Genomic DNA, 26,415 nt, shown 5'->3' with positions numbered 1-26,415 from the left:
GCTGTGATGGGCACTGGGGTGTCCAGCTGTGGTGAGTGGTGTGTGTCCAGTTGTGGTGGGCAGTAGCTACCAACTGTGTTGTGTACTGCTCTGCAATGGCTCCATCCCATCCCAGCTACCTCTTAGCCCCAGGCAATCCCTTTTCCTGTACAGCAGTGCATTATTTATACAGTCCAAATCGATCGGAAGATGATAACGGCTTCATTAGCATCTGAGCATCGTGCCGGCCTCAGCGCCTGACACGACCTTGGCTGCAGGAGTACAAGCTTTTCCCTGTCAGGACCAGCTCCCTGATGTCACCATCATCACTAGACCCAGCCAGGGGTGCTGTGCCCACTCGGTGGGGTCCCCACACTGTCACATGCTGCCATGGGGAATCAGACCCACCCATGCCAGGGCTCCTCGTGCAGCCCCGTTGTTTGCGTGGCGCTCGTCAGCAGGGATATAATTAAGAGCAGCTATTTTGGATGCTTCCTTTATCCGGCAGCTCCCAGCGATGCCACTGCAGGATCCTCCCCCTGTCTCTGAAACAGGCGCTTGCCTTGAATGTCTTCCCTGTGGATGTTCACTGCCTGTGGGGTCCTGGGGGTCCTGTTGTGTTTGTGGGAGGGCACACGCAGGGGTCCAGCTGCTCATGTCGACTGGGGAGTGGGTTACAGCAGGGCTGGGGTTGGAGGGGAGGGGGATCACTGCAGAGGGGTGATGGAAGGGATGGAGAGGAGCATTTGGGGGGGGTTCTCCTGGCTCATCTGCTGCCGCCATGCTTAGGGGGGGCAGCCATGCTTTCCCCTCATTAAGGAGATGTTGATTTAGCAGAGGCTGGAGCCATCTGCTTGGAGCAGCCGCCTGCTCCCTGCTCCCTGTTCCCTGTTCCCTGCCTGGGGGAGCTGGGTGAGGATGTGCTTCGTCAGCGGGGGCTTGGCTGGAGGCCCCCAGCCCTGGCTGGGCATCGATCGCTGCTGGCGCTGCACTGGCTGCAGACACAGGGGCTGGTGTGTGAGCACGTGAAGGGGTGCTGGGAAGGGAGAAGAGTCCCCCCCAGGCATCGAGGAGTCCCACTGTGGGGGGCCATGGCCTCGGACATGTGTGCAGGGATGGGGCTGGAGCAGCTGGGAATGGGATTCTCCCACCAACAGGTATCGGGGTGCCAGGAACTGTGGTCGGTCTCAGTCTCATCATGGCATACACCGGGGTGCCTGGAGCACCCTGGAGCTGTGCCTGGAGCTGGGCACAGGGGTCTCCATGCAACATGTGCTGGGATATCTGGAGAAGCAATTGGGCCCAGGGGTCTCCCCACAGCATGCGCTGGGATGCCTAGTGCAGCAGTTGGGTGTGGGGGTCTCCCTGTGGCCATGCACCGGGATGCCCAGAGCTGTGGCTGGGCACGGGGGTCTCTCCCCAGCGTGCACCAGGGTGCCTGGAGCAGCTGCCAGGCCCGGTGCGAGGAGCCAGGGTGGCGCACGGCTGGGCCCTGGGGTCGGGCAGAGCTGCTCCCCCGTGCATAGATGCCTGGCCCTGCACGTGCGGGTGGCTCGTGCGTGGCCCGTCGTGGTGCCCGTGGCTGCTGCGGGGCCGGCGCGTGGCGGGGGATGCCGGGCCCGGCCAGGAGCTCGCAGCACACGGAGCGCCAGCCTGAATGCAAGCGTGCACTGAGCTCCTGAGCTCCCTGTGTTTAAGTGGAGGCATTTCTGGGAGTAGTGGCAGGGCTGCTCCCCGCGGCGGTGTTTACTCTGGCAGACGCTGTTTATAGCTGGTGTCGATGGCAGACGCTGCGGCTCCCGGTGCACGCAGGAGCCGCCGGCTGCAGCCACATCCGGAGGTGCTGGAGGGTGCTGGATGGATCCCGTGTTTCCCCCTTTCATGGGGCCAGCGATGCGGTCCTGCCCTGGGATGCTGCTGGGGTGCAAGGTGCTCCGAGAGCTTTGGGGAGCCGTGCCAGGAGAAGGAAGGGGAGCCCTGTGCTCCCATATGGCAGGGCCATCACCTGAGCAGCCTGTGGGGAGCCAAGAGGGGACATTGTGGTGTCCCAGGGATGGAGAGGGGGCTCAGGAGGTCAGAGCAAAGAGCCACCCCTCCCACAACACCTGCCTGATGGCATCTGCTTGTGCGTGGAGAGGGCAGGATGGTGGTTACAGGTGCTTGGTGGTCCCCAACACCCCTCCAGTGGTCTCAGCAGAGGGTACAGCCAGGAACACGCTGGGTGCCCACTGGCAACATGGCTGTGCAGGAGCCCTGCTTTCCTCCCTGCTGTGCCTGTCTCCTTTTGTAGCTGGTATTTTTAATTAGAAATGCTCAGGTCCCTTCTCTCTCCCTCGTTAGTGGAAGAGTTTTCCTTGTGCTTCCCAGCCATTAATGAGCTCTCACAGTTCTTGCTGCCCTCCGACAGGCTGCAAATCCCACTATGGGTCTGGTGATGTGTCAGGTCCCCATCCTGCTCCCCTGCTCTGGGAACTGGGGTTATTCTGAGACCCCAGCTGGGCTCCATGCTCCAGCTGCCTTCAGCATGCTGGCGGCCACTTCCAGAGCTTTAAGGAAAGTCAAACCACTGCATGGCTGGAAGTCACTGACTAAGCACTTGGCACGGGCAGTGATGGAAGTGCTAAACAGATTTTGGCAGCCGCAGCCTCTCCTGCAGGTGCAGGGAGGAAAAATTTGCCGCTATGGTGTGTTGGAGTGCCGGTGGTTTGGGTGATGCTGGGGTGGCACACGTGCCTGGGGATCGCCAAAGGCGTCACTGCCGCACCTGCCACCCCAATCCCCGGGCACTGCCCCATCCCAGCCCCTTGCTGGGATCAACCCGTGGGAAAGGCCAGGCACCGCAGACCTGCTGACATCCGTCTGTCCATCTGCAAGGACCGATTAGCCGGAGCGGGGCCCGTCTCGGGGCTGGAGATCGGAGCCAGTGCCGGGCACGGTGCCGCTCCTGCGCCCACCGGCTCCCTTTGTCCGCTGGCCCTTCGCATCCCTGGGGGGCAGCCCGGCCCCCTTCTCCTGGGAGCTGGTTCTTGGCATGGGGAGGCAGCGGAAGCGGCGCTGGGCTCCTCTCCACCGGAGCTGAATGGCACCTTTGTTGGGGACGCTGGCGGCAGCTCGGGGCTGGCGGGGACCCGCTCGACCCCGGCCACTGCCATCGGTCCCAGTGTTGGGGCAGCTCTGCCCACCAGTAATGTCCAATTCTTGCCAGAGGAGCATGGGGGTGTTGGGGCAGGGGTGGCATTTGGGGCTTCTGTGGTGTTCCTGTCCCTTCCCGCACTCAGGACCCTGCAATGCCCCTGTCCCTCCCTGCGCCCTGGGGACCATGTGGTGTCCCTGTCCTCCGTGCACTCTGGGCACCCCATATACCCTCATACCTCCTTGCATTCTGGGTACCCCTTGTTGCCCCTGTGCCTCCTTGCACCTTGAGACCCTGCAGTGGCCCCTTCCCTCCCCACATCCTGGGGACCTTGCAGTGCCCATCCCTCTTCACACCCAGGAGAACCAGTCATGTCCCCATCCCTCCCTGCGCCCTGGGGACCCCACAGTGCCCCTTCTCATCCCACAGCCACCCCATGGCACTACATGCCAGGAGGAGAGCCTGGGGACCCAGGGGCCAGAGGCTGGTCACCGTGGCTGATGGAGCCCATCCCCGGCAGCTCTCGCCTGTCACACTGGGCTGTCTCAGCGTTAGCAAATGTCCTGCAGCTCAGGCTGTTGGTCAGCCATGAAGGGAGGGAGGGAGGGAGGGAGCATGGGCAGGGAGAAACCTCTGCCACTGTCCCAGCCGCTCCTGGGACCACATGCACTGTGTGGCACAGGCAGGGCTGGCTCAGCCCAGCACCACTCCCCAGGCTTGAGGATCAGGGCTGGACACAGCCACCCTTCCTGCTGCTGCTGCCCTGTTTATCCATGTGGAGGCTTGTGCCCAAGAATTCAGTATCTCACAGAGATGCTGACAAGGGAACACAGTACAGGGAGCATGAGCAAGGCCATGGCTGTGGTGCACAGGGAGCATGTCTTTGGCCCCATATCCCTCTTCCCTGCCTGAAGTAGCCCCTTCCAGTTGGCTTCTCCTAACGAGAGCTTGTCCCTGGCATCCTGGTTCCTGGCATGCTTCCAGCTGAGCTTCTGATGTGAGGATTCAGGGGATGGGGATGAGGATGGCAGGGTGAGTGACTTTGGCTGCCCCTTCTCCTGGCCAGGCCATGCCACCTCTGGGTCATCTCCCACAGACTTATGGCTGTACCGATGCCATCTCGCTGTGGGGGACACAGGGGGACACAGGGGGACACAGTGGGCCCCCAGCCCAGGGCTCTACCAGGCTGCACCCACCCTCCTCCTCCTCCTCCTCCTCCTCCTGCTCCGGCTCCCGCTGGGGGAAGAGCAGTTCACTGGAAAGCCTGAGTGGCATTTTTCGGGTAAATCTTATGTAAATCTGGCTCCATCCTTCCTCGTGCTGCTAATTGGATTGCCCCGACGGGGTTTAATTTCCCACGCAGGGAAGCGTGGGGTGGGCAGTGCCAGGCGGGGGCTGCAGGGCAGGGGCTGTGCTGGGGTGCAGAGGAGGGTGCTGAGCTCCTCCCTCTGCCAAGGCAGCCCGGGGAGCCCCAGGCAGGTGAAGCAGCCTGGGAGGGAACCCCAGGCAAACCAGGTGAATGGGGAGAACCTGGTGCCAGGAGGGGCCCTCAGGCTCTGCCACCTTGAGGGGGGATCTCCACCCTGAACCCTCCTGCCTTCACCTGCCTGCAGCTTCAGACAAGCCTCACACAGCACCTGTGGAGCTGCAGGGAGCCCCAGCCTTGGTAGGGAGGGGACCTGGAGCTGCCACCTCCCTGATGTGTTCCTGCCCTGGCCACCTCCTCTAACATGCTGTCCCCTTCCCTCCCTCCCAGAGCTCCTTGGATCGGCAAAGAAAGTCAACGTCAACTTCCAAGACACCGATGGGTGAGTGGGAGCCCTGTGCCCAGATGTGTGTGCTGTGGGGTGCACAAATGGGGGGTGTGCTATGGGGTGCACAAATGGGGGGTGTGCTATGGGGTGCACAAAATGAGGGGTGTGCTATGGGGTGCACAAAACGGGGGGTGTGCTGTGGGGTGCCATGAGCAGGCGTGTGTGTGCCGTGGGAGCCTGGTCCCTGCAGGAATGCCAGGCTCTCTGAGCGATGCAGCCGAGCTGATGGGTCTGGTCCTGGGGCTCTCAGCCCCATTAGCCCACGTGGCCGAGCCCTGCCTGCACCCAGAGCCGCTGGGCTGGCACGGAGCTGCCGCGGGCCCCAGAGGAGGCAGGAGGTGAGGGCTGAAGGGCAGAGGAATGACCATGCCCCACATCTCACCACCCCTTTCCCAGCCCTTTGGGGCCCTGTGGGCCCTGTGCAGGGATCAGCCCTGCAGGGTGCCGGGTGGGCGAGCTGTGACCCCGCCGGCTGTGCCACCGGCGCTCCGCAGCCGGCATCCAAGGGGCGGGAGCAGCGGGAAGGGACCGAAGGCTCACGTCCCGCTAATCACGCTAATGAGGCCGCCGGCACAGGGAGGCAGGCGGGGCCCCGCGCAGGAGGGGCTGCGATGGGAGCGATGCTTGTGGGGCTGGGCAGCAGCTGCCCCTGTGTCCTCGAGCTCCCCCCGCCCTGCGATCCCACCCCTTGAGCGGGTCAGCAGGACGATGCCACTTGGTCCCTGGGGATGGCTCTGCTGTGGCTGTGGAAATGGCAGTGAGCAGAGGGATCAGGAGGGATCGGGAATGGGAGGCCATGCCCTGGGGAACATGCAGCCACACCATCAGGGTCCGTCCTCATCCCCGTCACCGGGGCGGTGGCAGCGGCATTCCCTGGTACCTGCCAGCACATCGGCCGTGCCCGTGTGCACGTGTGTGCAGCCAAGCATGCCTGGCCACGGGAGCATGTCCATGTGTGCCGTGGGTCTGCATAGCATGGGACAGCAGTGGGGTGGGTGGGCACGATGTGAGCAGGGCGAGGGGGGCATCACCCCAGGGGCCACCTCGTGCTCCGCAGCGCTGGCAGGGGGAGCTGCAGGCAGGGCCCTGCTCGTGTGCTGCTCATATCCTGCCTATGGATCCTGGATGGCTTGGGGCTGCAGGAGCAACAGGCAGCAGCCTCCAGCCTCCAGCGCTGCTCCTGGGAAGGATTCCCCAGGGAAGACACAGGGCAGACCCAGGTTGTAGCCTGTGTGTGCTCTGCCCTGCCGCTGGCGTGGACTCAGCCAGCCCTGTGCCTCGGTTTCCCCATCCCTACTGTGCTGGCTGATTCCTGGCTGGCGGGCACCGTGGGCAGGCACCGTGGGCAGGCACTGTACTGCTGTCCCTGTGCCCGCCCCAGGGACGGTGCCCTGCGTGTGGAGACGTGGCCGACTGGGCCGTGCGGTGCCCGGGGGAAGCCCCCGAGGCAGCCCCGGGGAGGGCTGCGATTTGCACCATCTTGAGCGGATTTGAGCAGGGCGCTGGAGCGGAAAATGTTGACATTTCCCAGGCAGACGTTGGGGATCGGCCTCCTGTGCAAGCTGTCTGCTCACATCGCCGCTCCCCGCCGGGGATCGCAGGCGGCAGCTCCGTGGGGATCGTGGTGGCCAGAACATGTTCCTCACGGGGATGTGTCCCCCTCAGCTGGGGGCCTGGGGATGGGGGGCAGAGGAATTGTTACCCCACCCCCACCTCTCGGGCACCGGGCAGCCCTGGGGGCCCCACTGGGGTCCACAGCCTGTTCCCATGCTCTGGTGACACTGGGGTGGCCCCAGGGATGTGATACGGATACTGTGCATCACCGGGGCCCAGAGCAGTGGGGTGGTGGGTGCCAGCACAGCCACATGGAGGATGCCACCGCCGGGAGCAGCAAGTAGGTCAGCTCCTGGCCTGCTTCCCAGGCGTGAGCCTCGGGGCCGGGCGCTGCAAGAGCAGAGCAGGGTACAGCGCCAGGGCCTTCCCCCGCCCCGTTGCCAGGCTCAGCGCCCGACAAGGGCACCACTGCCATCTGTGCTCGTGGCCGTGCTGCCGGGGCCAGGCTGGGGGAAATGGGTCAGTGGGGAGTGGGCTCTCTGGCACCGTCACCCTCCGTGGGACACCCCTGTGCCTGCCCTGCCCACCACCTTCAGCCCTGTGTGGTCTCAGCATCCTCAGGGAGCTGGGTGTAAGCTCAAGGCCATGCTGCCAGGTGGAGAGGATGTGGACTTGGGTCCCTGACTCCACCCTGGTCCCCAGGTTCTCGGCCCTGCACCATGCGGCGCTCAATGGCAACACGGAGCTCATCTCGCTGCTGCTGGAGGCACAGGCTGCTGTGGACATCAAGGACAACAAAGGCGAGTCCCCGGGTGTCCTGGCCATGCCCCCCCCGCCCCTCTGTGGGCTCTGCCCTGGTGTGTTGGCACACTGAGGGGCTCACAGTGTGCCCGTCCTGCCCCTGCAGGCATGCGGCCCCTGCACTACGCGGCCTGGCAGGGCAAGAAGGAGCCCATGAAAATGGTGCTGAAGGCAGGTTCCTCCGTGAACATCCCATCGGATGAGGGCCAGATCCCCCTGCATCTGGCAGCACAGCACGGGCACTATGACGTGGTACAGCAGGGCACGAGGGTGGTGGGGAGGGGACGGTGCCACCCTCCTCCCCTGCCCTCACCGAGTCGGGGTCTCGCTCCCCCACAGTCGGAGATGCTCCTGCAGCACCAGTCCAACCCCTGCATCATGGACAACTCGGGGAAGACGCCCTTGGACCTGGCGTGCGAGTTTGGCCGGGTTGGGGTAAGTCCTTGCAGGGCTGGGACCCCCCAGAGGAGGATCGGAACAGGACAGGGCATGGCAAGGTCCCTGGGGGTGCTAAACAGCTGAGGGGGAAGCACAAGGCAACCCCAGAGGTGGCCAGCACTGGGGACCTGCAGTGCCACCACTGCAGGGGATCTCCAGCCACTGGCGAGAGGGCAGGCGGGGGCCGGGGGCATCAGGAGGGCCAGAAGGCCACCCACAGCCCCGGGGGGCGGCCGAGCCGCCCTTGCAGCCCTGCTCCGTCTGTGTTTGCTGAGCCAGGTGGTCCAACTGCTCCTGAACAGCAACATGTGCGCGGCGCTGCTGGAGCCCAAACCGGGGGACACCACCGACCCCAACGGCACCAGCCCCCTGCACCTCGCCGCCAAGAACGGCCACATCGACATCATCCGGTGGGTGCTGTGGGCGGGGGGGGGCAGCGCCAGTGCCCCCCATGCCCTGCTGACCCCCTCCCTCCCCCCTGCAGGCTCCTGCTGCAGGCTGGCATCGACATCAACCGGCAGACCAAGGCAGGCACGGCGCTGCACGAGGCTGCTCTCTGTGGCAAGACAGATGTGGTGCGGCTGCTGCTGGATGTAAGGGCCCCCTGGCATCCCCAGACACCCCCTACCCAGCCAGGGACTGCAGGAAGAAGGTGACCCTGCAACTGGGGGCTCAGAGCAGCTTGTGCAACTTCACCAGGGAGTGGGGCTGAGGGCCCTGGAGGGGATACACCAAGGCAGTGAAGGTCCTGGGCGGGGGGACACCAAGGCAGTGAGCTGGGCCCTCCAGCTGCTGGTCTCCTGGTGGCCCACGGGGTCCAAGAGGGTGGCAGGACAGGGGGCAGCCTCCTCCCAATCCCTCTCGGTGCCGTTGCAGAGCGGGATCAACGCCCACGTCAGGAACACCTACAACCAGACAGCTCTGGATATCGTCAACCAGTTCACCACCAGCCAGGCCAGCAAGGAGATCAAGCAGATGCTGCGGGGTAGGGGGTTGGGGGACACATGAAGGCCGTGCTGGTGTGGGGGGGCGTGGGCTGGGGGTGCCAACCCCTGTGGGGTGGGCAGGGGGTGACGCTCCCGCTCTGTCCCGCAGACGCCTCCGCCGCTCTGCAGGTCCGGGCCGTCAAGGACTATTGCAACAATTACGACCTGACCAGCCTCAACGTCAAGGCCGGGGACGTCATCACCGTGAGTGCAGTGGGGGGGCCGGGACACCCCGGTGTTGGTGCCGGCCCCTGACCCGGCCCCTGCCCGCAGGTGCTGGAGCAGCACGCGGACGGGCGCTGGAAGGGCTGCATCCACGACAACCGCACCGGCAACGACCGCGTGGGATACTTCCCCTCCAGCCTCGTCGAGGCCATAAGCAAACGAACAGGCAAATAATCCATCCCCGCCTGCCCCCAGCCCCGGGGAGCCCTGTGTTGGTCTGGTGGGGACCAGGGTGTTTGGGGGGTGCAGCGGTGCCAACAAATTGGGACAATGCCCCACCATGCATGTGGGGTCTGTGTCCCTGCTGTGTGCATGGGGACGGTGCCTTTGAGTGTGCAGGGTCAATGTCCCTGTTGTGCACGTGGGGCCAGTGCCCACCTGGTGCCTGTGGGAGTTGGTGCTGGCAGCCCCAGGGTGTTCATGGGGCAGCCCCAGGCTGCCCTCAGAGGGAGGTACTTGTGGTGCTGGGAGCTTGGTGCATGAGGAGACCCGGGGGCATCACTGTGGTTTCGGGGGGCCAGTGCAGCAGTGGGGTCACAGAACCTGGTGCTTGGGATCTGCACAGGGGGCTGGGCACCAGTGCCAGGGACCTAATGCTGCTCCATGGAGACCTTCTCCCCAGCCAGGGTCGGCCCCTGCTCCTCTGTGCAGTGCTGCCTGTTCCTGTCCCCATTCCATCCCCATCCCTTTAGGGTCCTGGTGGGGTGCATAGCCCCCTTGGGATTGCCCATGGCTGTGCCCATTGCCAGGAGCATCGTAGTAGGCTTTGAAAGGGCCCCATATCAACCATCTCATCCCCTCTCGGGCGTGTGGACCTTGGGGGTAGCCACATTGTGGGGACACAGGCAGGGAATGGTGGCACTTGAACAAGATCTCAAGGGAACGGTGGCATGAGTACTGACTGGCTTCTGGGCACTCCACACCAGCTGCGGAGGTGCCAGGCGCTGGACAGAGGGGACAGAGCCGCCCTCCTGGTGTGGGTCACGTGCCAGTGCCATGGTATGCGGTCCGTGGCTCCTGGAATGCGATCTGGGCTGCAGTCTGTGGCTCCTGGGCTGTGGCTGGCCCCCCAGCAGCGTTAGCCAGGCTATGGGGTTCCATAGCCACCCCATCGGCTGCAGGGCTGGCAGAGCTGGGAGCGAGTGCTGAGCCAGGGCTCAGCCAGCTGGGCATGGGGGTGCCGGTGCTGCAGCCTCTGGCCCAGCCGTGCCTGCAGCCCTGCTGCCCCGGGATGCCTCCATGGGGAACAGGACCCCCATGAGCCCCCACACTGCCCCATGTGTGGGGCTGTCCCGGTGTCTGTGTCAGATCCACGGGATGTGCCCGTACCCTGCACCGGGCTGGCCGTGTCCTGAGCTCCCGCTGCTGCTCCTCGGCTCGGCTCTGCATCGGTTGGGTCTCAGTTCTGGCTTCTCCACGTCCCTTTGGTTGCTTTTTTGATTTGCTGCTTTTTTTCCCCCTTTCTTTTATTTTCTTTTCTTTCCTTTCTTTTTTTTTTTTTTTTTGGCGGCACTGAGCGTGTCTCTATTATTTTTATTTTTTTTATTTTGTCTCTTGTTATGTTTTATTATCAGGTTCATGGGAGACTGTAACAATCCCCCAACACTTCCAAAAGATCCCGCTCCCGGCTTACGGGGCTGCTGTGCTAAACGGTGACGCCTCGTCCCATCCGTTCCATTCCCTGCCTCCACCTCCACCTCCACCACCACATTCCCATCAGACTCTTTTCAGTTCCTTTGGCTATCACAGGCTCTCCCCTAGCAGTGCCGACGAGCCGCATTATGGACAAGGTAGTTCACCGCTCGCTTCGTGCTCTCCATGGATTTTTCTTTCTTTTTCTTTGAAGCGTGTGTCGAGTCTTTTCTCTCTGCTCGGCCTCCCCCTCCTGGCCGGGGGGTTTGCACGCGGGTGTGCACAGGCGTGTGCACGGGTGTGCATGCAGCGTGTGCATGCGTGTGCGTGTGCATGTGTGCAGTGGGTGCAGTGGGTGCACACACGTGGCACGCGCATGCCATCGTCCCCCTGCCCTCACACCGTGTGTCCCACGGCTCCGCTGCCAGCACATCCCACCCCCATGCCCCGGCATCCCCGTGCTCTGCTCATGGCCCTGCACTCCTGCCGGGGTGCGTAGGGACCCCAAACCACCCTCCCAGCTCTGTGCCAGGGGCAGGGCTGGCAGCACAGTGCCCAGACGGGAGCCACGGGCACAGGCACCCTCTGCCCGCCTCAGCCTCCCTGCAGGGTGGTCGATTCCCAGCTCTGGCTGGGTTGGGACTGCACACTCGGAGTGAGAAGGGGCTGTGGCACCAGGGGGCTTTCCCAGGGAATGCTCCTGGGGCTGGCCCAGCGCTGGCAGAGCCCAGCGAAACCCTGGGGACCATCCCTGTGGCACAGGCAGGTGACGGATGCTGTGGATCTACGTGTCAGGAGCGCCCTGGAGCAGGGGGATTGCAGGGGTGCAGCCCGTGCTGTGCCCACAGGGCTGCCCCAGCTGGCTGGGGTCAGGGTCTTTGCATGTTCCCTGGTGGTAGTGGCACAGGAGGTTGTGTTGGGGAGCACCGGGTGACGTGCTTGCAGTGGGGACAGGGCAGCACATCTTCTCCCCGGGGCTTTCTCTCCCTGTGGGGTCACACGGAGCTGCACACCTGCCCAGGCTCCTCTCGGTGTGACCTGGCATGTGCAGCTCAGGGATGGCCCAGCCCAGTTTGTTGTGGACGTTTGTTCCCCTGTTGCTCCTTCAGTGACTTTATCACCCTGTACCACCTGCCCCCTGCTATGCTTGGTGCTGACGGGGTGAGGGCTCCGTGAACAGAACCGGCCTGTGTGGCAGTGAGGTGGCAGTGGGGTGACAGTGTCCCACGGCTGGCAGGGTGGCAATGCCCTGTGACCAGTGGCAGGGTGGCAATGCCCTGTGGCTGGCAGGGGGCTGGCTGAGCTGTGGCAGGGCTGCAGCAGCACTGGCCTCGTAGGGCTGTTGTCCATGTTATCTGATGCTGTTTTAACCCCTGGGCTCAGATGGGTGTGCCTGGTGCGAGTGGGACCTGGCAGAGGTGGGCAGCATAGAGGGTGAGGAGCCATGGCCGTGGGTAACCCTCAAGCTGTGCCTTGCCAGGAGGATCGGATCCTCTTACCCACTGCTGTGTCCCCTGTGTGTTCCTGGGGTTTCACTGCTTGAGTTTGCCCAGCTTCCTTTGCTCCCTGCACCGAGTCATGCCCCCATCCTGCTCTGTGCAGGGACAACACTGTCATCATCCCCTGCCCGGGTTCAGCTGGGGCACTGGGACACCCCACCACATCTGTCCCTGGCTGACAGCAGGGAGGGGATGTCCTGCAGGATGGCATCCTAGGGCTGGTCATTGTCACCCCGTGCCAGCTGCTTGGGAGGGAAGCAGCCAGGGGGACAGCTCTGGTGCCCTTGGGCATGGCCGCAGCCAGGATCCCCACGCCTTGCCTGTGGGGTTCTCCCTGCGTGGGGCAACACCAGGCCCGGGGTGGCGGGTCCTCCGCCCTGTGCCCACCCCAGTGCGAGCCGAGCGCTGAGCCATGCGCCTGATGGCCCTCTCTCTGCTCTGCCACCAAGGCTCTCGCGGGGCCGACATGAGCCCGTCCCACCTCTCGCCGTCGCAGGGCGGATCGGCCGCGCCAGCCCCCGCCGAGGAGATCTGGGTGCTGCGGAAACCCTTTGCAGGTACGGCGAGCACGGCCGGGCCCCTCCCTGTCCCTGGGGAGCACGGGCCAGGACGTGGTGGGGGCTCTGGCTGGACACGGCCTCACCACAGCGCCCTCTGACCATGGGGCTCAGCGCCCTGACAGCCCTTCCTCTCTCTGCAGGTGGTGACCGCAGCAGCCTGGGCAGCACGGGCAGCGTGGCCTCTGCCCGCAGCTCGGGGAGCGGGCAGAGCGCGGGCAGCGGGGCGCACGCCCTGCACGCCGGCTCCGAAGGCGTCAAGGTAAGGCAAGCCCTGAGGGGGCCATGCCAGCTGCTGTGGCACTCGGTCCTGGTCCTGGCAGTTTGCTGCCCGTGACCTCGGCTGGTATTGATGCTTGAGCGGGTGTTGTGCAGTCCCATCGGTGCCCGGCGGGCCCCCAGCCGCGCTGTCACTGGCAGTGGCCACCAGCGGGTTCCCTCCACCTGGCCCCTCACTGCTGCCCGGGCCTGGGCTCAGCCCCCGGCACGACATTCCACAGGTCCACCCGGAGCTGCCGCGCCTCTGCCGCCACTGGCAGGGGCCTCTGCACTGCGCTGCACTGCCCACGCTGCTGCCCCCGGCACCACGCACTGCCCCCGGACCCGGCCCTGCACGGCACAGCGCCCACCGCCCGCTGCGCTGCTGCCCCCGGCACGCACCGATGGCACACAGCCCCCTCCCTGCACCGCGTGTGCTCTGCCCCTGGGCTGTCCCATGCCCGGGCTGCGGCACAGCCCAGCTCCCCTGGCATCCCTCCTGTGCCATGCCCACGTGCCCCCGGGCCGCACCGCGCTGCCAGCCAGGGGGGCTCTGTTTCGTGGGCACGGAGGACCCTGCAGCCTGCACCAGCAGCCTGGGCTGGGCACGTGCCAGGCTGGATTTGGGGTGCGGTGGTGCCGCGGTGCCGTGGGCTCCTGCCGCCGGCAAAGCACCATCTGCTGCTCCCGCGGCTCCATCTCTCCCCGCTGCAGCCGAAATCTGCTGCAACCCTCCCTTGCCCACCCTTGCCCGGGCTGGCGGCACCCGCAGCACCCACGGCACCCGCAGCACCCGCGCCACGCGCCCCCCGCGCCCCCGGCCCCCGCAGCCGCCTCACTCCTGCCTTGCTCTCCCCCCTTCCCGGGGTGTTTTTCAGCTGCTGGCAACGGTCCTTTCCCAGAAGGCTTCTGCGCAAGAGTCTGCCGTGGGCGATGGGCCGGCCAAGGCGCAGGACATCCCCGCAGGTGCGTGCTGCGGCCGCCCGGCTGCCGGAGCAGGAGGAGCCCTGGCCGTGCCGTGGATCCAGGGATTTGTCTTTTTTTTTATTGCCACGGCACCCATCGCCAGAAGAAAAACGTGTGGGTAAAAAATGACTCTCTCGCCTTTCGGCTGCTGCCAGGCCTTCTCCTGCCTCGGTTAGTGGGGGCCCGTGGGGGGCGGGGGGCGGCGTGGGCGGGCAGGGGGGGCACCGCTGCTCCCCGGCCCCTTCCCTTCCCTGGCCCCCCGCCAGCCCCGCCGGAGCCCGAGCCGGGGTCCCCCCCGCCACCGCCGTCTGGGGGGGCTGCGGGGAGCATGGCCACGCCGCGGGGGTGGCCACGGCACGGGGGTGGCACATGCCTGGGGAGGGGGATGCACACGTGGGGGTGTGCGCGGGGGGATGTGTGAGCTGTGGAGAGGGACAGGCAGCGGGGAGAGGAACCCGGGGAGGGGGATGCGCACACGGAGAGGGGATGCACACATGGAGGGGGGTGCAGACGTTGCCAGGGAGGGGGAAAACATGCTGGATCGATGCAGACACAAGTGGGATGCAGACGTGAGGGAGATGCACATGGCAGAGGGATGCACATGGGAGGAGGATGCCCACGCGAGTGGGAGGCAGATGCCCGAAGGATGCACACGCAAGGAGGATGTACAAACCCACACACTCACACACACACACACACACACTCACACACACACACACAGAGCAGAGGGATGCACACACACACACACACACACACACATATACACACACACACACGCACACACACACACACACACGGAGGATGCAGTTATTGGTGGGGGGAAGGGTCTGCTCTTGCTCATCCCGATCTGAAATATGAGGCAGAAATTTCGGGGCAGCCCCCATCACCCCCAGCTGGAGGGTGGTACCGTGGGGTGCCTGTGTGGGTGTCCGGAGTGGTGAGTAGCTCGTGCCAGCCTGCCTGGTGGGTGACGTGGCTGGAGGAGCAGTGCCAGAGGGTTTTGGGCAGTGGGACCCCTCTGGCCGCTGCCTGGGGGAGAGGGGTAGGCAGGAACACCTACTCTGAAGGAGAGGTCCAGCTGGAACCTGCTGCCCAGGGCTGGATGGAGGGCACAGCAGCCCCCTGACCAGGCTGGGGGCTCACCCACCCATCCCAGAGGAGCAGACCCCCTGTCCAGGGCACCCCAGGCTGCTCCGGGCTGCTGTGCCGGGGCAGATGTCACTCTCCTGTGCCTGCCCTGGCCCTGCCAAGCTGGGGGCTGTGCCATGATATCCCACCTGGGGCGGGGGCTCGGCTCCCCCCTCCGCGTGGCCAGAGCCCAGGGGTGGGAGCCCCCCCGCTGACCGCTGCCCCTCCGGCAGGTTCGTCGCGGTCGCAGAGCGTGGCCAGCTCCCCGTACGCCCCCCAGCCCCCTGCCGAGCCCCAGCTGAAGAAAATGGAGCCACCATCAGAGGGGAAGGTGAGTGGGAAGCACTGGGGTGCTGTGGGGAGCATGTGGTGGGGACACGGGGAGGGCTAGTGGGTCGCTGTCCCCAGAGCTGCCTCGACCCATCTGTCCCTCTCACCCCAGAGCTCGGAGGCCGTGTACCAGTGGCTCTGCAAGTTCCAGCTGCAGCTCTACGCGCCCAACTTCATCAACGCCGGCTACGACATCACCACCATCAGCCGGATGACGCCAGAGGTGAGGCTGCAGGGCTGTGGGAGGGAGGTAGGGCTGGATCAGAGCGGCACTGACCCCCCTCTCTGCCCCAGGACCTCACGGCCATCGGTGTCACCAAGCCGGGGCACAGGAAGAAGATCGCGTCTGAGATCAACAACCTCAGCATCCCCGAGTGGCTGCCGGAGTACAAACCGGTGAGGGCTGCGTGGGGCCGTGGGGCTGAAGCCACACCCAGGACAATTAATCCCCTCCAGGGAGGGGGTGGCACAGGGGGATGAGGGTGGGAGCTGGCTCACTGCTGCCGGATGATGCACACATCCTGGAGCTGCTCGTGTCCCTCCCCACAGCTCTGCAGGGACTGTCAGGCTGGTGCCAGCTGTCACCACGTGGATGTGACACTGGTGTCTCCTGACACCCCTCCTGCCCCATCATCTGTGCACAGTGAGGGGCTTCCCATGGGAACAGGGCTGGGCATGGCCCTGGGTGCTTGTGGGGCACAGGGACAGCACAGGGACAAGGGAAGTGCCCTGGAGCTGATGTAGCCCCACAAGATCGGATCTCCTGTGTGCCTCAGGTGCTAGGGTGCTGGGGGTGCTGGGGCCAGACCCTGGTGCCAGCTGGTGCTGAGCCATGCCCTGTGCCCCACCCCAGGCCAACCTGGCACTGTGGCTCTCCATGATTGGCCTGTCCCAGTACTACAAGGTGCTGGTGGAGAACGGCTACGAGAACATCGACTTCATCACCGACATCACCTGGGAGGACCTGCAGGAGATCGGCATCACCAAGCTGGGTAAGGCCCTGTGCACAGCGCTGGCTGTGGTGGCCTTGGCGGTGACACTGATGCCCTGTGCCACCCCCAGGCCACCAGAAGAAGCTGATGCTGGCGGTGAAGAAGCTGGCAGAGCTGCAGCGTGCTGAGCTGGGCAAGTACGAGCCGGGCACGCTGAAGAGGAAGGCGTCGGGGCCGTGCCCAGAGGTGCTGGCCATCGAGTCCCCCCCACCGGAGCCACCCGAGTGCCAGTCGCCCAAGATGACCACCTTCCAGGACAGCGAGCTCAGCAGCGAGCTGCAGGTGGCCATGACGGGCGAAGCCCCCGAGGAGCCCCCTGAGAAGGCGGTGAACCCCGCGGCCCCCGGTTACCGCTCACCGCCGGGCCTGGGTGGCCGTGCCAGGCTGATGAGCAGCTCTCAGGAGCTGCTGGGGGATGGCCCGCGGGGTCCCCCTGCCACTGCCATCTCCAAGAGCCAGGAATACCTGGCAGAGGGAGCCGGTGAGGGCCCCCCTGCGCCACCCAAGGAGGGGCGCCCGCCCCGGCATGGCCACCCTGTGAAGCGTGCCAGCGTGCCACCGGTGCCCGGCAAACCCCGGCAGCCCTTCCCGCCCTCCACTGGGCAGCTGACGCCGCCACAGACCCCCGGCAAGGCGCGGCCCCCCTCCCCACAAGGGCCAGCTGTGCCCCATGCCACCGCCAAGGTGAAGCCCACCCCGCAGCTGCTGCCACCCGGCGAGCGCCCCGCGTCGCCCCGCTCCCTGCCCCAGTCACCCACCCACCGCGGCTTCGCCTACGTCCTGCCACAGCCTGCCGAGGGCGAGGGGGCACCCCCGGGAGTGCCCGTCCTGCCCGTCTCGGTGCCGGTGCTGTGCCTGCCTCCGGCGGGCGAGGGCGAGGAGGAACCGGGGAGGCCAAAGAAGCGGGCACACAGCCTGAACCGCTACGCCGCCTCCGACAGCGAGCAGGAGCGGGATGAGCTGCTGGTGCCGGACGCGGGGCCCTACGCCACCGTCCAGCGGCGCGTGGGCCGCAGCCACTCGGTGCGGGCAGCCGCCGGCGGCGACAAGAACGTCAACCGCAGCCAGTCCTTCGCCGTCCGCCCCAAGAAGAAGGGACCCCCACCACCCCCTCCCAAGCGCTCCAGCTCTGCCATCTCCAGTGCCGGCATGGCCGAGGACTTCCCCAAGGAGGGTGAGGGCGAGGCAGCCGTCGGACCCCCGAGTGCTGAGGGGGAGAGCCGGCGGGAGCAGCGGCGGGCCAGCGACCTGGGTGGCAGCGTGGACACGGGCAGCGCCGGCAGCGTGCGCAGCATCGCGGCCATGCTGGAGATGTCCTCCATCGGCGGCGGGGCCCGTGCGCTGGCCCTGCAGAAGCCGCACGTGGCCGGTGGGCCTGGGCCGGCCAAGGCACCCGACGGCTACTACCTGCAGCCGGGGCCCCCCCCGGGCAGCCCCGACCGTGCCCGTGTGGCCACCGTCCTGGCCACCGTCAAGCACAAGGAGGCCATAGGGCTGGACGGGGAGGTGGTGAACCGGCGCCGGACCATCAGCGGCCCTGTCACCGGGCTGGTGGCAGCCGCCCGCCGCGAGCGCGCCGACAGCGTGCGGTCGGAGGCGGGTGCCGACAGCCCCGGCGAGCGGCTGCGGGTGGAGCGCGGCGGTTCCCCCGACGGCATCCCCTTCGCCGAGGAGGGCACCCTCACAATCAAACAGCGACCACGGCCCCTGGGGCCGGCCCGGGGGGAGGCGGGCGAGGGGCTGTCCCCAGCCCACCGCCATGGGGAGCTGGGCAAGGTGGAGGCCAGTGCCACACTCAAGCGGCGGATCCGGGCCAGGCAGAGCCAGCAGGACGGCGTCCGCTTCGTCCTCACCGAGTCCGACACCGTCAAGCGCCGGCCCAAGGCCAAGGACAAGGAGCCGGCGCTGGAGCCGGCCACACTGGCCGTGTACCAGAACGGCACCGGCACCGTGAAGCGGCGGCCGGCCTCCGAGCTGAGCGGGGCTGAGCCGCCCCCAACCCCACCACCCACTGTCCGCCCCGATGGCCCCGACTACATCCCACCGCCTGCTGAGCCCAAGAAGCCCTTCAAGCCACCGGTGTCCCCCAAGCCTGTGCTGACGCAGCCACCTCAGAAGGTGCCTGGGCCACCAGTGCCCATCCCCAAAAAGGTGCCCATCCCGAGCCCTGGCAGCCCAGGTAGGTGCCCCACCAGATCCCTGGGACAGGCTCTCCCCGGGAGGGAGGCCGGGGGTCCCAGCTGGCCCTGCCACCCTCCTGCCCCTCTCTCTTTTCTCCACAGAGGTGAAGCGGGTCCATGGCACGCCGCCCCCAGTGTCCCCCAAGCCCACGCCGCCTCCCACGGCGCCCAAGCCCCCCAAGCCCCACGCTGCCATCCAGTCGGTGAGCGCCAGCTCCACGCCAGCCCCGTCGCCCGCCCGGCAACTGGGCCCCGCGGGCACCAAGCCCTCCAGCACCCCGCCCTCGCTCTGCTCCAGCCCTGCCAAGCCCCTCTCGCCCGGCGCACAGCCCCAGCAGGTGCCGGTGAAGCCGCCGCGCTCCACCATCGCCAGCCCCTCCGTGGACAGCGCCGGCCCCGAGCTGGCGCAGCAGAAGCTGGAGGAGACGAGTGCGTCCCTGGCTGCCGCGCTGCAGGCCGTGGAGGAGAAGATCAAGCAGGAGGACAGTCAGGCAGAGTAAGGGGGTGCAGGGGGTGGTTGTTCCATGGGGAGGGTGCGGGACCGTGCGGTGCCACTGAGCACCAGAGACCACAAGCGCTGCAGTGGTGGGAGTGGGATGGTGCCAGGAGGGATTCTGAGGGACACTGCTGGAGCATCAGGGGACCTTGGCTGGAGCTGCATTGGGGAGGTGACACTGGGGGACGCCGTGGTGGAGCAGCATGGGCAGCGAGACCTGGGCATGGGGGTGCACTGGGGGCTGTCTTGGAGAGGGGACACCGGGGACATTGGCACAGAGCACTGTGTAGCAGCCCTGGGGTCTGTATGGGCAGTGACACGGGACAGTGCTAAGCATGGCAGGGGGGCAGGAGGGCTGTGGCACGGGGTGGTGGGGGCTGTGTGGTGTCCTCATCCCGTGCGTAGCCCTGACCCATCCCGGTCACTCCCCAGCTCGGCCGTGGAGTCAAAGAGCACCGTGAGCATCCTGGACGACATCGGCAGCATGTTCGACGACCTGGCGGACCAGCTGGATGCCATGCTGGAGTGAGGGGTGCCAGGGCCCCGCGAACCTCAGGGCTTACGTGGGCACAAGGGCACAACGATCCACGACCCCCCGGCCCCGCCGCCCTCCCCCCGTCCCCTTTGTACAGCCGTCCCCTCCCGGACATCCCGTCCCTCGGGGTTTGCACAAAGAAGAAGATACCTCAGGATTGTGCTCACAGACTCGGCGCCGGCTCCGGCAGGACTCCCTTTTGCAGAAGCAAAAAAAAAAAAAACAAAACCCACAAAAATAAAACCCAACAGAAGAAACAAAGCAACACGTCCGGACCGAACCGCTGCCGGGGCTCTGGGAGGCTCTGGGGGGCTCTGGGGGGCTCCCGACCTCCCTGTCTGGTGGCCGCCCGTGCCCTGCCAGCCCTGGCGCCGCGGGTCACCGCGACCCGAATGTAGCACAAGCCCTGCCCGGTGGCCCCGGCAGTGGCTCCGCCAGCCACATGGCACCGTTGGCGTTTGCAGGTGGCGGGGCCGGGTGGGCAAATGCACTTGGGTTTCTTTGCTCCGTTTTTAATTTTTATTTTTTAAACTTTGTTTTCTTTCTCGGTTGGGGTTGGCGGGGGCGGCCAGGGCAGCTCCGGGCTGGCGGCTCCCCGGGGGCAGCGGGACGTGCCCCTGCCCAGCCCCTCCCCGCCCGGGGACAGGACGGTGATAAGCTATAAAAGAAGTATTAATTTATTGGAGGGGAAAAAAAAAATAAAAAAAAAATATATAAAGCAGATTTCCCCCACCCCCAAAATAATAAAAAGAAATAAACTTTAACAAATATATATTTAAAAGATTTTAAAATATTAGCAATTATATATAAAGCAGTTTAAAAGAAATCAAGAGAAAACTGGATTTTAGCTTGAGAAAAACTATTAGATTATACTAAGCTGTGTGTCTTGTGGCAAACTCATTCTACGAGTAGCACAATATTTACCTTTTCTCTGGGTGGAAGGTACGTGCGAGCGGTTCTGGTCGGGTTTTCCGTTGGGATTCAGTGTCGCGTCTTTCTTTTTTCCACCGTTACGAACTCAAAGGATGTGCCTTGTTTTATGGAGGTTTTTGTTAATTCTTACACTGGAGGTGTTTCATTTCTTTTGGAGTGTCTTCAGGGTTTGGTTTAGGTTTCTCCTGGTTCCTTTTGCTGTCGGTATTTGTTTGGGGTGTGTGTGGTGTGCGTGGGTGTGCACGCGGGGTGCGTGTGCTCGCGTGCGTCCTCCGGGATGCACCGCTGTATATTCCTGTATAAACTGGAGTTGGAGTCTGGTTCAGTCGCTTGAGTCCTGATGAATGCATTTTTTGCTTGTGGTTTCCAAACAAAAGTGTTGCTGTTCCTTTCTTTTCTTGAGACGTAGAGTGGTCTCTCCCCTCTTCTCTCTCCCCCCATCCCTCTCCCCACTCCCCCCTCTCCCCGTCTCTCCCGTTGTGGTCGCTGATCCAGATGTGTTTGGCACAACTTCGAAATTTCTTTTAAAAAAAACAAAAAATCAAAAACAAACAAACAAAAAAGACTTTAAAAATAATTAAAAAAAAATAAAAATCACCCGCCTGAAAATATCTGTTGAAAAGAAAAAAAAATATGTATCTTAAAAAAAAAAATCCATAAAGTTCTACATGATGGATATATACATATATATATTTTTTATGATTAAGTTATGGACTCTGTATTGTATCCCATCTGTCCAGCTCTGCATCTTGGTGCTGCTCCCTGCTCTTCTGTGCTTAGATTTCACCTCTACTCGTCCTTATTCTTCCTATTCTGAATAGTAGATGGCTCGTGGTGCTGTGAAGACGTTTGCTCCTATACCAAGTCTGGCAACAAATATTTAAAGAAAAATAAAAAAAATAAAACCCCTGCCAGGCTGCCACCACTGTTTGTGTCCCCAAAGCATCCCGAGTCCTCGTGGCGTGGTCGTGTCATGCCAGGTGTTCAGTGTCGTGGGGGGGTTTGTGCTGCACGGTCTGGGGGCACCCTTGGGTGCCTCTGTGGGGTGCTGGGGCCTGGCTGGCTGGGAGCTGCTGTCCCCAGCCAGGTGCCTGGTCCCTGCATCCCAATTTTCACCCCACAGGGCCAGTGCTGGTCCCTGCAATAACTCACGCTGGGCAGGAACAACTCTTTCTGCTTTTATTGTCAATGAAGAAATAATCAAATCTATATTACAATCTTAAAAACAGTAGAAAATGTGAGTAAAAATGCAACGGAGGCTTTTTGTCTTTAATGTGGAGACCATTATTACAGGGTGGTGAACAATGGGCTTGTGGAACTTGATTTGAGAACTAGCTGTGGCATAAAAATCGTACCTGGCTACTCAAGGAAATACCTCTTCCCGGATGGATCGGCCCGGTGCCTTGGCAGTAAAATTAAATACTAGAGACAGAAAGGGGTCGGGTGCCCACCCAGGGCAGGGCCTTATGCTCAGTCCTACCATGGCCAGGGGAGCAGCTTCCCAGTGTCACCACTGGGACACACTGATCCATCCAGTCCCATCACTGGCCAAGGGCTGTGCTCGCCCGGCCCGGAGCCCCGGGGCCCAGAGTCACCCCAGCCCCGGCCCCAGGGGTGTCCCCAGCTGGGGGGACACAGGCAGAGGAAGGCACTGGCATTGGAACTGCTTCCTCTGCTTTTCCAATCATCTAGGGCAGATCTGGGGGAACATGTGGAGCATCCATGGGGCAGACCCATCGGGAGAGCCGCCAGCCGGGATCCCTGCGGGGGGGGCCGGCCCAGGGGCAGCAGCAGGCAGTGGTTGGTGCAGGAGGAGCTGCAGCAGTCATTTTGGAGGATGTGGTCACCCACAGGCCGATGGAGGGGAGAGTTTTTGGTCTTTCAGTGTGCAGGACTAGTGTGAAGCTCTCACTAGCACGTCCAGACCTGCGGAAACAACAGAACCCACGGCAGTGACTCCTGAGCAGCTCTGGGGGCTTCTCTTCATCCTCCCATAGCACCTCCCTTTGGGCTGCCACCATCCACAACACCCTGGCCAGGAGTGGAGTCTCCCACCTGTTGAGAACTACCCCCTGTGCCCAATCCCCACCTTGTCCCCCAGCCCAGAGCACTGAGTACCATGTCCTGCTGTTCCTTGGACATCTCCAGGGATGGGGACTCCACCACCTCCCTGGACAGCCCATTCCAGTGTTTAACAACCCTTTCAGTGAAGAAATGCTTCCTGATGTCCAACTTGAACCTCCTCTGGCACAGCTTCTTGTCCTGTCACTTGTTGCCTGGGAGAAAAGGCCGATCCCCACCTTGCTACAACCTCCCGTCAGTTTGTTTGAAGACAATTCCTAACTCATTTAATGCCCCGATTCCAGCACTGGAAGAGCACAAACCATGCTGGAGCAGGCTGGGGTGACCCACCTTTACAGTGCTGTCCACAGCGCCCGAGAAGAGGCGGCCGCGGGACACGGCGAGGGCGGTGACGCTGCCCTGGTGCCGCAGCAGCGTCTGGGTGCAGATCATGTTGTCCATGCTCCACACCTGCGGGGACACGGCAGGCGTGAGCCACAACCCGGGAAGGGGGATCTCACATCACAGGCCCCGAGGCAGGTGCCACACTGAGGGATGGGGATCCCCGTCCCCCTTCCCTCGAGGTCCCCCGTGTTGTCACAGATCGCCGGGGCAGTCGCCCCTGAGCACACGTACCCTGAGCGACCGGTCGTAGGACGCGCTGAAGACTTTGGTTTGATCTGGTGTGGAGATGACAGCGAGGGCATAGACCGTCCCCACGTGCCCTGTCAGCGTGCGGACCTGCTCCTTTGTCTCTATATCCCAGACCTGCGGGGGAAGAGCTGGGCTCGGGGCTGTGCTGGGATGAGGCCACCGCCCTCTCCTCCGAGAGGTGTTTCCACCTCCACGCACACTCCAAGGTGGGTGCTGTGCCCCCACGCTCCACGTGTGCCAGGGGGGACAGGCAGGGTCAGGTGCCCATCTCCACGCCCCTCTCCCCCAGGCTCACTGCCAGGAATGCATCCCAGCCCGTTCCTTACGTGGATGAGGTTCTCGTAGGTGCCGCACACGATGTGGTGGTTGGTCACGGCGATGGAGTACACGCTGCCCCCGGACGTCTGCAGCACGTGGACACACTCCAGGTTGCGGATGTCCCAGATCTGATGGAGACACCGGAGCAAAGGCAGAATGAGACCTGTGCAGGAACCCCTCTCCAGGGGCGAGATCCCTTGCAGCCATTCTGCCACGCACTGAGTCAGCCTGGCTCCATGTGTGCCCAGATCACACCTTCAAGGACAAATCTATCCAGCTGGGAATGTTCAGTACTGATGATGAGCAAAGCCCTGCTGTCTTAATTGGCTGCCCAGCTTTGAACATCCGGGCTGAAAACGTTGTGGAGACTGCTCGCCCTGTGTGTGTGACTACACACACATGTGCACACACAACCCACTCCTTGATAGCACTACAATCTGATGCAGACAAACTAACAGGGATTTATTAGCACTGAGGAAGGCAACTTCCAGCTCTGTGTCCCCCAGATGCTGAGAGGTGAAGTATTCATCAAAACCTGAGCCAGCACAGAGTGTGGAGGGCACTGGGAACCCTCACAGATTTATGGTAACTCTGCAGCCAGCCAGTGACCTTGCCCTGTTATCAGCAGCAGTGGGAGCACAGATAAGGCTGTGGCAGCCGCAGAGGAAGCGCGAGGCGCCAGGGCCGAGGCCCCAGTTTATCCCAGTGAGCCTCCCCAGCAGCCCCCAAGGCCCAGCCTGCGGAGATGCAATCAGCACGGGAGAATCCCGTGTGTCAGCAGTCATCTCACATCCCAGCAGCTGCCTCTGGTCCTGCTCCACAAGGGAGCAGAGCACAGAGGGACACTGGGAGAACCGCTGGGTCCCACCAGTGCCAGGGTCCCACCTTGATGGTCTGGTAGGATCCACTGTAGAGATAGTTCTGGGAAGCCACCAGCGCTCGCACCCAGTGATTGAGACCTGTCAGCTCCTTCTTCAGCTTGAGCTCAGTACCTACAATATCCCAGACCTGTGGAAAGCACAGACAATACACAGAGACATGGAGGAGAATCCCAGTGGGGCTGGGCAGAACATGGCCAGTGCTCCCCACCCATGCCCACCCCACAAGAGGCCCTCACAGCTTCTGTGGGGATCCTTGTGCCAGCTCTGCTGCCCGCTGGGAATGGCCTGAACCCACTGACTTGCAGACAAAACACAATAACTGCTGAGTCAGCACGTTCCCTGAGGGAGCCAGCCTGGACACTGCATTACTGCTGGCAGAGACCCTTCCCTAGCACAGCCACGGGCTTGAAAACCTAAACCACAGCTGCAGTAAGGAACTGCCCTGAGCTTCCACTCCCAGCCTGTCTCCACAGAGCTCCATTCCCAGTCCCTGGCGTGCAGGGACTGGCAGATCTCACTCCCCCCACTCTGAGCAGCACTCCTGGCCTGCTCAGCTCCTCTGGCAGGAGGTGGCTGGGGATGGCAAACCCAAAAGGCCCCATATTCTCCTTCTGCTCAGTCTGGCTGCTCCCCCAGCCCTGAGCTCTCCCCAGAGCTGAACCAGTCCAGGTCCTAGTTAAAGAAAAGAGCACACATCCTCTTACAGATGGACGGGCCCATAAGTTGTCTCACCAGGAGCTGGAAGCAGAACCATGGGAATCCAGCCAAGGCTTTAAAGGGCAGCTTGCAAAGCTGTTCTCTGATTTCTGCATGTTTTAGGTAGAGAATGCAGACTCAAGATTCAGTGGAGGCGGTTTCAAAACAGGCAGCCTGAATCCCCAGCCAATTCTGGAGCCCAGACATGATTCCCAATGGTCTTAGCAGGTCTGTTGGGGGCCCAAGGACACACACACTTGGGACTCGCCAGGATACTCCACCTGCAGCCTCAGGTTTACAGAGTTAGAAGAAATAAACTGTTTTTGGAGCCAGGTCCCAGAACACCTTTGACTTGAGTGCAGAGCATGGGCTAAACCTCTGCAGTGCTGGCTTCTCTGTGGCTCAGGAGAGCGTAGCAAGGTCACCCGCAGATCAAAATGCCACTTTCTTCCTGTTTGGACACTTCTGCCTGACAGTTTGTACCCTTGGTCCCACACCAGCCCCAGAGGAGCCCCCTGAGCTGTACCTTGATGGCTTTGAGGGAGCCACTGAAGAGCATGTTGTGTGAGGAGACCAAAGTGCAAACAGGATTGTCGTGTGCTCGGATCGTGTTCACCTTCTGCAGGTTTTGAATATCCCAGACCTGCAAAGGAGAATCACAGAATCACGGAAGGGTTCAGATGGGAAAAGCCCTCTAAGATCATCGAGGCCAACTGTTCCCCCAGCACTGCCAAACCCACTAAGCAAGAACACCCATGAGGGGCAGGGCAGGTCCCTTGTGCTGAGGCCCTTCTTCTCTGCCCCTGGAGGCAGGGAATGACATACAGGTAGGACAGGGCACTCGTCTGAGCCACTGTGGTGGCTGATCAGGACCAACCACCCTGTCCCAGCTCACAGCACCAGTCTCCTGCTCCCCACACAGGAGCAGGGATTGGGAAATCCAGCCTGCAGGAAACCCCCCAGTCCAACCCATGAGTGACTTGGCTGAGGCAGTGGGTACAGCACACACACAGGTTATCAGTCCCACACCACTGGCAGCTGAAGAGCCTTCCAGAAGAAGGTGCCTGCTCCTGAGCAGCCTGTGGCTCTCCCAGCCCGGCTGCAGAGCAGGGTCAGGTACTCACAATGATGGTGCAGTCAGCAGAGCCACTGTACAGCTTGTTCCTGGAATGTCACCAGAAGACAAAGGGGGGTCAGGGGAGGACAGCACCATGTGCAGGGTCCCAGCTTGTCCCCAGGCACTGTCTGGGCCAGGAGCTGCAGCCCCATGGCCTCACTGGGACAAGACTTCACACACCCACCCTGAGAGCGGGGCTCCTGGCTCATGGGAGGCCAGGCTGGACTGGCCCTTGGAGCAGGAGGCCAAGCA

At 63.3% G+C, this 26,415-nt stretch overlaps 2 protein-coding genes across 7 annotated transcripts in view; one reads left to right on the top strand and one right to left on the bottom strand.

Moving 5' to 3' along the window:
- CASKIN1 (CASK interacting protein 1) overlaps positions 1 to 21,345 on the top strand; it is a 30,287-nt gene extending 8,942 nt beyond the window's left edge. Inside the window, exons 2-21 of one of the 2 annotated variants that reach the window (XM_027656669.1) lie at positions 4,869 to 4,920; positions 7,183 to 7,280; positions 7,388 to 7,533; positions 7,621 to 7,716; positions 7,999 to 8,129; positions 8,204 to 8,312; positions 8,596 to 8,704; positions 8,815 to 8,909; positions 8,979 to 9,096; positions 10,505 to 10,720; positions 12,511 to 12,618; positions 12,762 to 12,880; positions 13,755 to 13,842; positions 15,204 to 15,301; positions 15,413 to 15,523; positions 15,595 to 15,696; positions 16,154 to 16,292; positions 16,363 to 18,471; positions 18,575 to 18,968; positions 19,401 to 21,345. In XM_027656669.1, the coding sequence (XP_027512470.1) occupies positions 4,869 to 4,920; positions 7,183 to 7,280; positions 7,388 to 7,533; positions 7,621 to 7,716; positions 7,999 to 8,129; positions 8,204 to 8,312; positions 8,596 to 8,704; positions 8,815 to 8,909; positions 8,979 to 9,096; positions 10,505 to 10,720; positions 12,511 to 12,618; positions 12,762 to 12,880; positions 13,755 to 13,842; positions 15,204 to 15,301; positions 15,413 to 15,523; positions 15,595 to 15,696; positions 16,154 to 16,292; positions 16,363 to 18,471; positions 18,575 to 18,968; positions 19,401 to 19,497 (4,535 nt within the window). In that variant the 3' untranslated portion in view covers positions 19,498 to 21,345. The remainder of the gene's footprint in view (positions 1 to 4,868; positions 4,921 to 7,182; positions 7,281 to 7,387; positions 7,534 to 7,620; positions 7,717 to 7,998; positions 8,130 to 8,203; positions 8,313 to 8,595; positions 8,705 to 8,814; positions 8,910 to 8,978; positions 9,097 to 10,504; positions 10,721 to 12,510; positions 12,619 to 12,761; positions 12,881 to 13,754; positions 13,843 to 15,203; positions 15,302 to 15,412; positions 15,524 to 15,594; positions 15,697 to 16,153; positions 16,293 to 16,362; positions 18,472 to 18,574; positions 18,969 to 19,400) is intronic. The other variant, XM_027656670.1, reaches the window with a different exon arrangement.
- A 255-nt stretch (positions 21,346 to 21,600) lies between these two features.
- TRAF7 (TNF receptor associated factor 7) overlaps positions 21,601 to 26,415 on the bottom strand; it is a 31,032-nt gene continuing 26,217 nt past the window's right edge. For all 5 annotated transcript variants that reach the window (XM_027656614.1, XM_027656618.1, XM_027656616.1 and 2 more), the window contains 7 exons: positions 26,171 to 26,210; positions 25,573 to 25,689; positions 24,355 to 24,477; positions 23,478 to 23,597; positions 23,134 to 23,265; positions 22,849 to 22,968; positions 21,601 to 22,362 (listed from right to left, as the gene is read on the bottom strand). In XM_027656614.1, the coding sequence (XP_027512415.1) occupies positions 22,348 to 22,362; positions 22,849 to 22,968; positions 23,134 to 23,265; positions 23,478 to 23,597; positions 24,355 to 24,477; positions 25,573 to 25,689; positions 26,171 to 26,210 (667 nt within the window). In that variant the 3' untranslated portion in view covers positions 21,601 to 22,347. The remainder of the gene's footprint in view (positions 22,363 to 22,848; positions 22,969 to 23,133; positions 23,266 to 23,477; positions 23,598 to 24,354; positions 24,478 to 25,572; positions 25,690 to 26,170; positions 26,211 to 26,415) is intronic.

The sequence above is a fragment of the Corapipo altera genome, unplaced genomic scaffold (assembly GCF_003945725.1).
Source record: "Corapipo altera isolate COAL_440 unplaced genomic scaffold, ASM394572v1 104, whole genome shotgun sequence".
Lineage (NCBI taxonomy): Eukaryota > Metazoa > Chordata > Aves > Passeriformes > Pipridae > Corapipo > Corapipo altera.
This window is presented reverse-complemented; position numbering and strand designations above follow the sequence as displayed.